Source organism: Poecilia formosa, unplaced genomic scaffold (genome assembly GCF_000485575.1).
Source record: "Poecilia formosa unplaced genomic scaffold, Poecilia_formosa-5.1.2 Scaffold5, whole genome shotgun sequence".
NCBI lineage: Eukaryota > Metazoa > Chordata > Actinopteri > Cyprinodontiformes > Poeciliidae > Poecilia > Poecilia formosa.
This window is the reverse complement of record NW_006799944.1, coordinates 3,213,982-3,227,171: the sequence shown is the minus strand read 5'-3', so window position 1 is coordinate 3,227,171 and position 13,190 is coordinate 3,213,982. Positions and strand designations below refer to the sequence as shown.

Below are 13,190 nucleotides of genomic sequence, written 5' to 3'. Positions count from 1 at the left end.
CCAAGATATTAATGGCTATTAATATCTTGGAGATTGTTTATATATTTATATGATTCGTTGTCGAGTACTAAGTTACCAGTATGGAACTGTTGGCTAAGAAACACTGTAATAATAGCTAGGTAAACACTTATTACAGAGTCACTTAAAGTTGACGACACTAAATACAGCTAGAAACTATTCTATCATAAACGAGTGTTTTATGTGCTTTAGACTACCTTAGGTCAAATTAACAAGGATAAACCCAACCAGAAAAGGTTATATTTGTGAGTCACGGAGTTTAAATGCTAAAGCTAACTCCGTTGCTAGTGTAGTTTGGCTAGCGCTTCCAGGAAATAGCCGGAGCCCCAGGCGATTATTCGCTCCTCGGTAATTACGGAAAATGGCTCGACTTACAATTTATTCATAAGCAACACGTCTAGAATGTGGCAGAGATACATACCAGTTCATTTTGAGTGACTTTTATTCCGTTGGGCCTGGTTAATAGTGTTATCTCCTCAGAAACATCGCTTTCCGTCACTCCATTGGCGAGCGTTCAACAGGAAGTTACTTCAGCCGACACGCTTCAGTTTCCTCTAAGGTTGTTTTTTTATATATATAATGAACAGAGCTAAGCAAATGTTATAGATGTGGCGTATTGAATATACTAACTCATAAAATAATTGTTTTGTTATCAAATGGTTTGTTTATGACGTTCTTTTAATTGTGTGTGTGTGTGTTTGCAGGAAACGTGGAGAACCAGGAAAGCACAAGGCAAGTTATATATTTCTTTATTCAAGTACTTACATAGAAATAACAAAACATTTGCATTACAACAAACTGAAGTGCCAGGTAAACAGGGGAGCACATCTCCCTATCACAAAGATATAGTAAAATTAATTTAAATATTCAGCTCCTCATAAAATGACCTTATTATAAGGTAATAAAACATTAAATAGGCAAAAGACATCCACAACACTTTGAACAAGACCCCTTTTCTTTAACAAAAAAGCTAACAGAACAGTTATCCCAATGTGTTTCCAGTAATCCATCTTGCATTGTTGTTAGGTTTGTTCCTTTTTACCCATGTGACTTTTTTCATGCAAAATTTAAAAAAAGGGAGTGCCACCACCAGAAAGTTTGGGTGGCACTTTCCGTGCACATGCAAACATAAGGATATTTTGGTAATGAAAGGAAACACAGCACAACAGAAAACAGTGAGCATCGACTCTGTTTTAACACCAGCTTCACTGCTGAATCCCTGACGCCACCCTGTAGTCCATAAGATGACATGAGTTGCTATAATAATATCTACATGTTATTGAAATCATGTTAGGTTTTTTTTTTTCTTTTTTTCTTTCAGTTTTTAAGTGAGGCAAAGCTCAGTGCCTGGCACAGGGCCAATTTCACAAAATCTGTATCAAACATTAATGCACAAATATTAGCACAAGGTTGCCTTCAGCTACAAGCAGACAGGGGTTACGTTTATTTGTTGCTCCTTTGGAGTTATTGTCATGGATTGTTTTTGATCAGCCAACCCTGCAACCCAGTTCAGCGTAATGATGGCTGCTGATGTTGGCACAAATTCATCATGGAGCTGAAAACCGTTCAGCCAACTACTTTTGGCCAGCAGAGTATTAAGCACATAATATAATGAATTATTAGTGGAAAAAAATTACATTTAAATTAGTTTGTTTTGAGTTTAGCAGTTATTTCATGAATTCTCATGGCCTCCTCCTAATTGGTATACAGAAGACAATTGTGCAGCCTGTGTTGTAATAGCCAACCTATTGAGAAAGCAAGTAGTGCAAGTAGTGGAGGGATAATATAAGTTTTACAAAATTTACAAAAACACATACAAAACAAAGTGTAACAGACACAGTGGGGTTGATTAAATATTGTTACATGGCTTCATTTTGGATGTTGATATATTCTTGCTGTTATCCCTGCCTACCTTTTCATCATTCTTCAACACAAAGCAACAGAAGCATAATGTTCTCTAACATGATAGAAATATTTTTTGGTAAAATAAGGTCTAAATGATCTTCAGTCTGAACTCATAACATCGAATAACTCTAGCATTAACGACAGGCTTTTGTTTTCTTATTGTCTTTTATGTTGTGTCTATTCTTTGTCTTCTGATCCCTATATGGTTATTGCTTGTTACCAGATACAACCTGGTCCATAACAGTTTTATTGTGGAAAAATAGTTGTCAAACTATTTGGTGCTGTAGACTTGTGTTAGTTTGTCAGGTTTTATATTTCATATGCTGAAGGAGAAACTTTATTTGGCCAAAGTCCAACAAATGCAGTGGAGCTATAGGTTTCCGTGCTACACACCTATTGATTTACAGCTGTAGGCAGTCCAAACTTTTAAACTTTTCACATAAATCCAAGGTGGACTATTCATTTAACCATGTAGATGAATTTAGAAAAAAAACAACCTTTGAGGCCAAATTAATTGGAAAATAAGTGGATACTTGCCAGGAAGCAGAGCAGTAAAAACTGTTTCAGGAAAAAGAATGGATGGCCTTCAGAGCTCTTTACTGCATGCACTGGGTTCTCTGTGGCACTGTTTGTCTGCACTTTTCCTTTGACCTCTGCATTAGTCAGTTCCTAAACTCCTTTAGTCCAGTCGTTGTGTGTGCTGATGGGTACAGTATTTGTTTTTTAAGCAGTTTTCTTACGTCAAAAAGTACAACAAATGAAATAATAAAATATGTTAAAAAACAAACAAACAACAACAAAAAAAACAGTTGAATAAAAAAATAGTAAAACTTGTTTTCTTTGAAATTTGAAAATACAGTTTAAGAATCAGGTTTTAAAAGAACGTCAGGAAGCATGCTTCCTGTTTGACAAAGTCAGTCCAACCAATTTTTCTTTTAGTGTGATTCCTTTGCTGCTTGTCAAACGTGCGTATCACAGCATCTCCTGCCTTTCTTATTTATAGTTTTCATAATTTTTAAAATTGATTTCCTCCAATTACTTATGTAAAACAGTCTTTGAATTGCACAAATATGCCTTTTGATGTCTGTCACTAAGCCTGTAAAACAATCTTAAGTGTTTAAACTCCGTGAAAGTAAGGCAAACTGTCTTTCCTGTAAAACTAACTTTTTTTTCTTAAATCAAATATGCTTTAATAATAATTAATGGAAATACTACGATCCAAGTGAAGTCATTGATGGCTCACAGAAAATGTTTTGCTAAAAGACAAAAGAAGTACCTTTTTCTTTCAGTTTAAAAATGAGTAAAGTAAGTGAGGAGTCATTAGTGAGAATTATTTGCATGATCCGTAATGTATTTTGTTTATGAATAGGTTCAGTCATTTAGGAGAATGTCTTACAAATAACCAGTGTTTTTATACTGCCGAGAGGCTGTGGTAATTAAAATAACCAATATTTCTTTAATGGAGATACACAAAATAAAAAAAGCAGTTTATTCAAAGAACACATTAGTGCTGTTTTTAACTGGTCTCCCTTGTTAAGCATACAGATGGTGCCATCCTTTTGTTTTTTGTCTTTCTGAGTTTTTTTTCAGTGGAAGGTAGGACAACATATCTGGCACTATACTGCAGGGATCTACAACATTTTGACAATAAAATATTATATTTTACTGAAAATCTTAGGACACTTTCTGCACAAGCATTCAGTCAATTGAGAGTTCTTGTTAATGCAGACGTCTGTATTTACATAGTGTGCATGAAGGAATGCACTTTTATGCACAATTTAATACTGAACTGCAGTGCATTTGACATTTTAGTACAAAAGTGAAACTTCTACTTTAGCTACCTGCATACATATTTGTATACTGTACAAAAAGAAGGATACGTACATTTGCAGTCCAGTCTCTGAATTAAAAATATGTAAACGTTGATTTTTTTAAAATTATTTGTCTCTTACCGTTTTCTGCTCATCTTTTGGTAGTTTAAGCATTACAAAATGAGAAGACATGCCAAGGCCCATATTCATCTTCTCTTTAACGTCTCGTTGGCAACCCACTGTTTTTTTTTTTTTAATTAAATAGTTTGTTCTGTCTACAACGGTGCTCTTAGATGATTTAATTTGCGTGTGAGTGGCATATGTCTGTGTACTCGATTGCATATTGCAGAAGTCATGAAAAATAAACAGTATCATTGAGCATTTATATTAAAAAAAAGAGCAACAGAAAGTACATTTGGTAACACAACGTCAAACCACGTTTTAAAAAGGAGGAAAACAACACACAGGGTGTCTCACAGTGACTAAAAATAAATAAGTATTGGCAAAGGCATCAGTTGCTGCAGACATGTTTCTGCACGAAACAGGACAAGACATTGGGATTTGCTTCATGTGACCTATTCTGGAATAACCTGGATTCAAACAAACTGTGCAGATTCGTCTAAATCTGGTGTGTGGAATCTGATCTTTCTATTGTCTCCACAGCTGTGCTAAGCTGATGCCACTCCTGGGTTTGGCAAATATCAGGAACAAATATAAGGAACAACGTTGGCTGCATCACTGCAATACATTTGGCACATTCTTTAAAAATAATAATTATAAAACAACAAAACAAAAGAAACATTCAAATATTAAAAAAAAAACACACTACACTTGAACAAAAATAAAAAAAACAAAAAACAAATACAGTCACGGGCCACAATTAATAGAATCATGATGATACACAAATATAACCAATTGCACTTTTAAACAGCCTAATGATATTAATGCATACATCCCAGACAATACACCTTCTCACTGAGCTCCTTTCTTCAGCCTCTCTCATGCATTCTGACGTTCTTTCAATGAAAACAGTTTCTGTAAAAATGACACATCCACCTCATAACCTAGTGATACACAAAGATCTCTGTGGCAGAATGTGCTGAAGTGCCCATATCTGTGTTTACACTATGTTACAGTAGCTGAGGCTCTGAATTGCTTTTAAAAGACAAGAGGAAAGCAGCCCTTCCCCTCTGACCTAAACTAAAGACGTCCATCTCAAAATAGAAGGAACTGAAAAGAGCCAGAGTGTAAACAAAGAAGAAGAGAATCACCTATTTATTTCATAGTGAATGTGATCTGTACTTCCCAGGTCTCTGTATAATCTCTGGCTAGGGTCTAGTCCATGTGCATGTAGTGATGGTCATGACGCTCCCACCGCTGGCCCCCCGCAGGAGCCTGGCGGCGTGCTGTGGCTCCCGGCCGCCCCGCTGCTCTTGTCCGCCTGCTTCTTGTCCTTCTGTTTCAGGTGAACCTTTGCATGTCTCTTTCGCTCGTCACTCCTGGCAAATTTGCGTCCACAAAACTCGCAGGAGAAGGGTTTCTCACCCGTGTGCGTGCGGATGTGTGTGGTGAGGTGGTCGCTCCGGCTGAAGGACCTCATGCATATTCTGCACTGGAAGGGCTTGTGACCCGTGTGGATGCGGAGGTGACGCGTGAGCTCGTCTGAGCGCGAAAAGCGTCTGTCACAGTTCTCCGCAGGACAGGCGTGTGGCCGTTCGTGAACAGGCGTTTTGCTGGGACGGTTGGGGTACTTCCTAGGACGGATGGGTTTGAGGGTAAGAGTCTGAGGTGGCGGATGGTGCTGGGGTGGGTGCTGCTGCCCGCCAATGAAACCCGGGTGGATTTGCTGCTTGTCTTTGAATGCTCTGATGGTCTCCAGCGGCGTGATTGGCGGAGGGTTGACTCTGATAGGGTCCATGGTCTGGAAGGGTTTGTGCTCCATGACACCAACCTCTCCCTGATGATGAAAAAGGTTGTAGTCAGGGATCATGGAAAAAAGGCTGCCATCCATGGGGGCTTTGGACGTTGAGTGATATTCATTTCCAGGGTAGGCGAGAGCCGTGCTGGTGGCGGGGCTGTGGTGGAAGGAGACCTGATCCTGGTACAGGTCACTGCAGGTGGAATAGGCAGGCAGCGGAGGACCGTATACCTGCTCCATGTCTGACGATTGTCCACCCATGCTTGCTGCAGAGGACGGCGTCTGCGTCGTTACCGTGCCGGGTGATGGAGAGACGCCCAAAATGCCCGCACTGACGAGGCTTATGATGTTGTTGTCGGGGCACCAGCCAGAGCCACCGATGCCACCTGAAGGAGGAGTGTCAAAGGCGAACTTCCCCAGATACGTGACAGTCTGCCCACTGCGGTTGGACTGGAAGCTGGATCCATACTGTATGTCTGAGCTTGTCTTCTCGCTTCCCATGCCTAGATCCATGATATTATCTAAATGAAAGAAGATTAAAAAACACAGAAAATGAGCAAAATATCCTCCTGGTTTCTAAAAACATGAACTTAAAATCATCCAATCATCCAAGAAGAAAGCTAAGAAAAAAAAGTTTAGATAATTAACATTATTTTTGCCAAATGAACTTTTTCTAGCAGTTCTTGGTTTGTCCCAAAATAAAGCCTTGTTGCATATTTTTCAAAAGGTGACAAAAGATAAAAGAATAATCACAAAAAATCCCATACAGTTCAAGAAGAAACGTGAGCCCTGTCAGACCTGGAAGTTAAGTGACTTGAGTGCTGCCTCTGAGAGAGTGGTGTCTCTCTCTCTTGCAGATCCCACAAGCTCTCATAAATCAAGACCTAAACACCCCCTGTGATCCAGTCATTGTGTCCCTTAGGAGGACAGCCAAAGAGGAATGGCAAGATTTGATGTCTTAACAGCAGGGAGGATTATGAGGGCAGACGCCAAATCCAGAATGCTCAGGAATTTGAGACACATTTGCAAAAAAAAAAAAAAAAGGAACATCTGTAAGGAGATTTCAGTGTTTCCTCTATGTTTTTCTCCTATTATTGTTATAACATCGCATTTACACACAGACACACACACACACACACTCGCTCGTGCTCATTTTCTTTCTTTTTCTTTATCAAAGATGCTATGAACAACAATTGCACACCTATCAATAGTGATGAATTTGTGGCACGGTTGTGCTCAAAAAGGTAAATGTATTGCAGTTTAAGCATAATTCTTTCACAATAAGAATTTAAAATGAAAACCTATTATACTCTGCATGAATCCATATAGACATGTTTGCTCTCAACAATTACAAGCCACTGAAATTTGGCTGGTAAAATCATGTAGCAATAAGGCAATACAAAAATATTTTCAGAAAATATTATTTGACCTGTGAAAAAACAGGGATCATTTTATTATTTGTGGATTTTAAATTAATAAAGTAAACCTTAAGAGATTTTTTTTATCATTACGTTTATAGATTGTTTTTTTTTTTTTTTTTTTTTTTTCAATTTTAACCTGAAAATGAAATAAAATTTTAGGCACAAAATAAGGTCTGTACTCTTTCTTCGTAATGACACACCTGTTTTTCCTCTTAAATCACAGTTAGTGCTTAATCTCTATTTACATTAAATAAATACTCACAAGTAACCATTTTAACACTGTATGATGTAAACTTTAGCAAAAATTAACAATTTAACAGAAACACTCTGTTTCTGTTAAATTGAAACAGATTACAGCCAATATTACAGCCAATAATAAAGCAGATAATTATATTTTATTGCATGAACAAATAAAAATGTAGAGGGCTTATGACCTGATTCACTTGACTTTAATGGATTTTAAGCCTAAAATTAGCATGTTTCTTTTAACACCTGGCGCATGCTTAATTCAAACACACATCTGTGATAAATCAAGGAGGGCTATGTCTTGGTAAATAAAACTACGTGTGTTTCCATCATTTTATGGCGGTGAGAACTTCTGATTAATAAACCCGCGTGTGAAAGTCGCTAAATTGAAAGATTAACGGGTAGAAAATTAGAGATTTTGTATTTTTCTCAGCATTATTCTCTCATTTAAAAGATTAAGCTTTAGCTCTTAGATTTCTTGTAATATTATTAGCCTGTACAGTGCATCATCGTACGCGTCAAAATGAATAGAAAGAATTTAAACAAACAGACGTATAAAAACCGTTTTATTTAAAAAAAATAAATAAGCGAATGCAATTAATAATGCCCGCTGTTATAATTTCTTAAATATAAGGTGGCGCATGGGCCATGCGCTTTGAGCGTGTTTCACATAGGAGAAAGCTCCCACACACGCCTACTAAAACAGTGTTAATAGAGTTGTGAATGAAAGTCATTGTTTTAAGTAGCTGACCCCCCCTTTGCTAGTAGATATCAAATCTGAGACACTATGGACTAACCGCAGTGGCACACTTACCGATTTCATTCAGAGGAGTCAATCTATTTTCTGCAATCTTCGTCAAAAAACTCTTCCATGAAAAAAAAAAAATTCTCAGATTTTGAGAAATTAAATCACAACACATCTTCTTTTCCAGATTTTTTTATTGCTATTGTTATTATTATTATTATTATTTTTAGAATTATTCATCACCGCGTGTTTAGTTGTGAAATGAGTTGTGTTCGTTTGCGTTTTCACGCTGTGATTCATATTCTGACGCTTCGGCAACGGAATACTGACTCAAAACATTCAAACAATAACAAAAAAATGAATAAAATCAGAAACAGTAACTACTTATATCTACGTTTCAATGGGTATACCAAGTGATTTACACACCTGACCTCTCTAAAGTGTGGGCTACTAAAGGAATCTGCCTTTGTGCGCAACAGAGTGGGAGCGCAAACAGGTGCTCCAAGTCCGAAGACAACTGTTGCCATCCCCGCTCATCGCACTTTGAGCTTCATTTTTAACAGAGCTAGTAAATTCGAGGGAGGAAAAAAAATCTTACCTGTGTTCATCTGTGAATAGTGGTTTATAGACTCCGTGCTGGTGAAAATATTCATAGAGGTGGGGATGTCCTCCTCCGGGTAGAGACTGTCGGGGATCGTGTTTATTAAACTGCTCATGGTAAGAGGGATCTTGTCCGCTAGTTTCCCTGTCATAGCAGTTATGTTCAGTCCGACATTTACAGAGGACAGCGCGCAGGTATCCAGGTAGACACACGGAGAAACGCACAGGTGCTGCTCGGGCGAAGGGTAGCAGGAGGCAGGCGCAGGATGGATCCCGGAGCTGTAGCTATCCAAAGTATCCCGCGGAGGACGCGAAGCGCCGGTTGTCTCTCCTCTGAGCGCTCGCAGCCTATTGTTATTAATCTGATCACTGTGGAAGCTGACAGGCTGCTTGTGAGGGAATTTGAAGTCTGTGAATCAATGAAGGAGGAGGAGGAGATGATGGTGGTGTTGCTTGAACAAGAGGAGCCGCTCTGCGTGCTCTATTGGAGCTGGATAGGGGACTCCAGTCTACCCGTGTTAAATAGGGGGATGGAACATTTGTGTGACGTAGATGACCATATATGGACATGGGCGCCCATCAGCAGGCTCTCCGCGCGTCAGTCAGTGGAAACTATAGTGGAGGCAAAAGACTCCGAGGGAGATATCTAAGTTTACAAAAATCGAGATAGCGCGCCCAGCTGCGTCCTCTTCCCTGGCCTTGTAAAAATAATGGCAGCACATAATCTTGATTATTTTCAGTTCTTGTGGTACCTTCTGTAGAGTGTTGTGGCTACAAAGCATGTCACTCACACAATGAACTTTATCCATAATTTACGACTATCTTCCCACAATATATTACATCGTGATATTAAAACGTGCTTTGTTGACTTTACAATCAAGCCTCATCTTGTCCCGAAAAGTTCAGACAGAACTTTGGATAATGGTGTTCCCATCCCCCCCTCCCCCCTCATTCTTTCCCTCTCTCTCCCCCTCTCCCTGTGAACTTGCACACACTTTATGCGGCGCTGTGTTGCAGAAAGCTGCTTCCAAACTCCTTTTCAAGCAGCATCATTGTCAAACAAAGACAGTAATTGACGGAGTTAATCGCTTGTAAATATTGCAAAGCTTTGCACAGGCTTGCTTTGACTTGGAGTCCAAGTAACCGGCAGAGTGGAAACTCCAAATAAGGCAGTGTCCGGCCCCGCCCATTCATGTCTGTATTTGGACATGCGAGTTCCGGATGAAGTAGTAGTAGTAGTAGTAGTGGAAAAGTGATCGGAAGCCACAGACGCTTAAAAAGATGACAGTGGACGACACGTCATGGTTCGCATTTTAACCAGCATGCAAACTGTGAAAAAACAAACAAAACCATGTACTTGGTGAATTTGAGAAAAGCCCCCTCTATAAATTAGTTGGTTACACACACACACACACACAAAATAAACTAAAAAAAAACTTGGTGGAACAAATAACCAATGTGAAAAAAAAAACTTTATTTAGTCATGACAAGTGGTTAAATTGGGGTGAAGAGATTATTGAATATTTTCTAATTTTGTATTATACATATGTCGTTAACTTCTATAAAAAAAGACAAACAAAACAAAGGCCTCTGGAATATTTTCAGAAAATATTGAATGGCATGTCAGTGCTTGCATACACAGACCTAAGAAATTAATAATACTCAATGAAGCATAAGTGTAAACAGAGTGTGTGGGAGAATTAGTCTGAATCATCCTTGGTGTTTGGGGGGCTTACACAAACAGAGCAGTCGCTGATCCTGTCTCATTACCAAACGCAAGTCTTTACACTCAAGCGTGCCTCTTGTAGTAGCTAAATGTGGTCTGATCACTTTAGCTAAAGTAGAATGACAACACTAAAGTTTTTTTTTCTTACACAGCCCGATCTTTTTTTGCAACATTCTGACCTAGACATGATTTTTTTTTTTTTCAAATGTATTTCCATCTCTAATTGCCCACTGCGAAAATATCTATATTAAAAAAAAAAAATCCCCAAACCATATCAGGCTATCTCATGGTTTAAAGTTACAGTTTCAAATCTGTTAAGTATTTCTGTGTACTGCCAATCAGCTGACTGAGAAACAGCTACCGAGTGTGTAAACATTTCTGGTCACAAAGAGCACAGATTTTTTTTTATGTTTTGAAAACTCAAGGTATACCAGACAACAGTTGTATTAAGGTAACACTGTTTAAAACTACAGATGACAAACTATGACTGATACATCTACTGAAGAGACTGGCAAGAACTGCAAATAGTTGGGCTAATTAACAAGCTATTGTTACATTTTCCCGTAGCCCCAGTGTAACTTTTAAAAAGCAGAACATCAAACAGATAAGTTCTGTGCAATAAGCATCTGAAAATTAAATTAAATTTAGTGGATATTTCTTTGACGTTCATGCTTGAATCTATGAGTCAAAATAATAACTGTTAATATATGTTACAGATAATTATAATCTGTATTTTGTGTGGGGCACAGTTGTACTATTTGTTACTTTTTTTTAGTTTTAATCAAAGGTAATGGATCACAAAACAGTGAAACCAAATCATTTGTATTTTTACCTCTATATGTGGGAAAAATCTAATTGCATTCAATAGCATCCTCATGAGTTTAATCTAAAATGTTTGCATATTTAAAGCCTGGCTGATATTACTATTTTCACATAAATATATTTTTAGTTTTAAATTTTGTCCAAACATTTGACTTAATGTACTCCAACATAAAGCAAAGATCCTTATTAAAACTGTATTTAAAATATTAAAGCAACAAGTCCATGCGAAAAGCAAATAAAATAAAAACTTGACCATATAAATAATTGCAGAATAATCGCATGGCTTGTGTGTGTCGGTGTGTGTTTTAGGTCCTTAAAGTTGCTGCCTCGTCTTCCCGTTACTCTGTGTAAATAAGAATTGCTACCTGATCCATACCGTCACACAGACTTTCACAAAAACAGCGGTGTTCCCCGTCATGTTTATGGATGCAAACCATCAGAGAATCCCCAGGTGTGGCGTGGGACTCTCTGTACTGTGAAGCTTTTCCTTGGGGAGGGCGAGAGTGTGTCCATCTCTGTGGTCGGAAAGTTGGCCACCCCGGCTGGAACACTTACCTGTTGCAGGCTCGTTTCCTCGACTGAGATGGCTCACAAGGGGGAGGGCCTGTATTGTTTGTCAATGGCTTGTGGCGTGACCTGGCTCAGCGCGCATCGCCCAGCTCTTTTGCATATGGGAATTCCATGGAAGCAGAGGCCCATTTTAAAGTGCTGTGGAAAACCTCCAAGGCACTGTGGATGTATAGTCAAATTAGTTTTTTTTTTCTTTCCACATATAATCAAGTTGGCTAAAATGATCCCATGTTGTTGGTGAAACAGCTGGAAATATAAACATACCCACCTGGAGAAACAACTGACCAAATACTGCTTCATTTTATATTGACTGAGTGCAGTAAGTTCACCACTATCATCTAGTTAAAACTAAACACAACCAAGAATTTGCTTAAAACGCTGGCCACCAACGTAATCTACGAGTTTATTCAGAATGTAGAATGAAATAAAAATAGAGAATATGCATTCAAAAATACTTAAATGATTCTACACTGTGGATTTTCTCCTTAATTTTCTGGTTCATTCATTTATCAGACATAAAGGCGACTTAAAGGCGATAGCGGTCACATATGGTAAGAGATGTTGACATAAATGTACATCTAAAAAATCTGAATATCATACAGTTCAGTATTTGTCACATTTCAGAAAGTGAAACTCAATTATTTGTACATCGAGTAAAATATTGTAGGCCTTTATTACTTGTATAATTTTGATGATTATGGTTTATATATGATAGAAACCCAGAATTCAGTGCCTCAAAACTGTGACTATTATACAAGATTAATAAAATAGGATATCTATTTTACTGAGAATGCTAACGGGAATGCTAGACTTCTAAAGAGTATGCATCTCTTGTACTGAATACTTGGTTGGGGTTTCTTTTGCATAAATTCCTTTATCAGTGCGGCATGGCATGGGGGCGATCAGCCTGTGGTTCTGTTGAAGTGTATTCAAAGCCCAAGTAGCTTTGACATTAGCCTTCAGGTCATTAGTTTTGTTGGGTCAGGTGTCTCTTGCCTCCCTCTTGATAACACTATAGATTCTCTATCAGGTCAGGCCAGTTTGCTAACCAGTCAAGCAAATTTAACACCATGGTAATTGAACCTTGTTGTGGTACCTTTGGCAGTCTGGGCAGATGGCAAGTCCTGCTGGAAAATGAAATCAGCATCTTCATAAATCTTGTCAGCAGCAGAAAACATGAAGTGCTTTAAGACATTATGGTTGACTAGAAAACAGTTGACCAACACCAAAGGCACCTCAAATCAACAGTGACTGACCCAGAATGAGAGACCATTTCTAGGACATCAATGCAGATACATTTGAGTTATAATTGGTGTGAAACCATGAGTTTCCAATATTTAAGTCACCGAATGTTGGGTTTCAATTATCTCGAGACATAATCACCAAGACTACAAGTAATAAAGGGCTC

General features: G+C 38.3%; 2 protein-coding genes across 4 annotated transcripts in view; both read right to left on the bottom strand.

Moving 5' to 3' along the window:
* The window catches only part of LOC103145813 (bridging integrator 3), a 33,958-nt gene extending 33,412 nt beyond the window's left edge, over positions 1-546 (bottom strand). Inside the window, exon 1 of the mRNA XM_007563416.2 lies at positions 440-546. Within this exon, the coding sequence (XP_007563478.1) occupies positions 440-447 (8 nt within the window). The 5' untranslated portion in view covers positions 448-546. The remainder of the gene's footprint in view (positions 1-439) is intronic.
* Positions 547-3,508: 2,962 nt separating this feature from the next.
* On the bottom strand, positions 3,509-9,185 carry egr3 (early growth response 3). Of its 3 annotated transcripts, none has more exons than XM_007563382.2 (2): positions 8,663-9,185; positions 3,509-6,173 (listed from the first exon to the last, which is right to left on the bottom strand). In XM_007563382.2, the coding sequence occupies exons 1-2, from the start codon at positions 8,814-8,816 to the stop codon at positions 5,095-5,097; spliced, it is 1,233 nt and encodes a 410-aa protein (XP_007563444.1). In that variant the 5' UTR covers positions 8,817-9,185; the 3' UTR covers positions 3,509-5,094. The 3 variants fall into 3 exon arrangements, with proteins under 3 accessions (XP_007563444.1, XP_016532789.1, XP_016532793.1); XM_016677303.1 differs by lacking the exon at positions 8,663-9,185 and adding an exon at positions 8,134-8,264; XM_016677307.1 differs by lacking the exon at positions 8,663-9,185 and adding an exon at positions 6,420-6,798.
* Between the last annotated feature and the right edge of the window lie 4,005 nt (positions 9,186-13,190).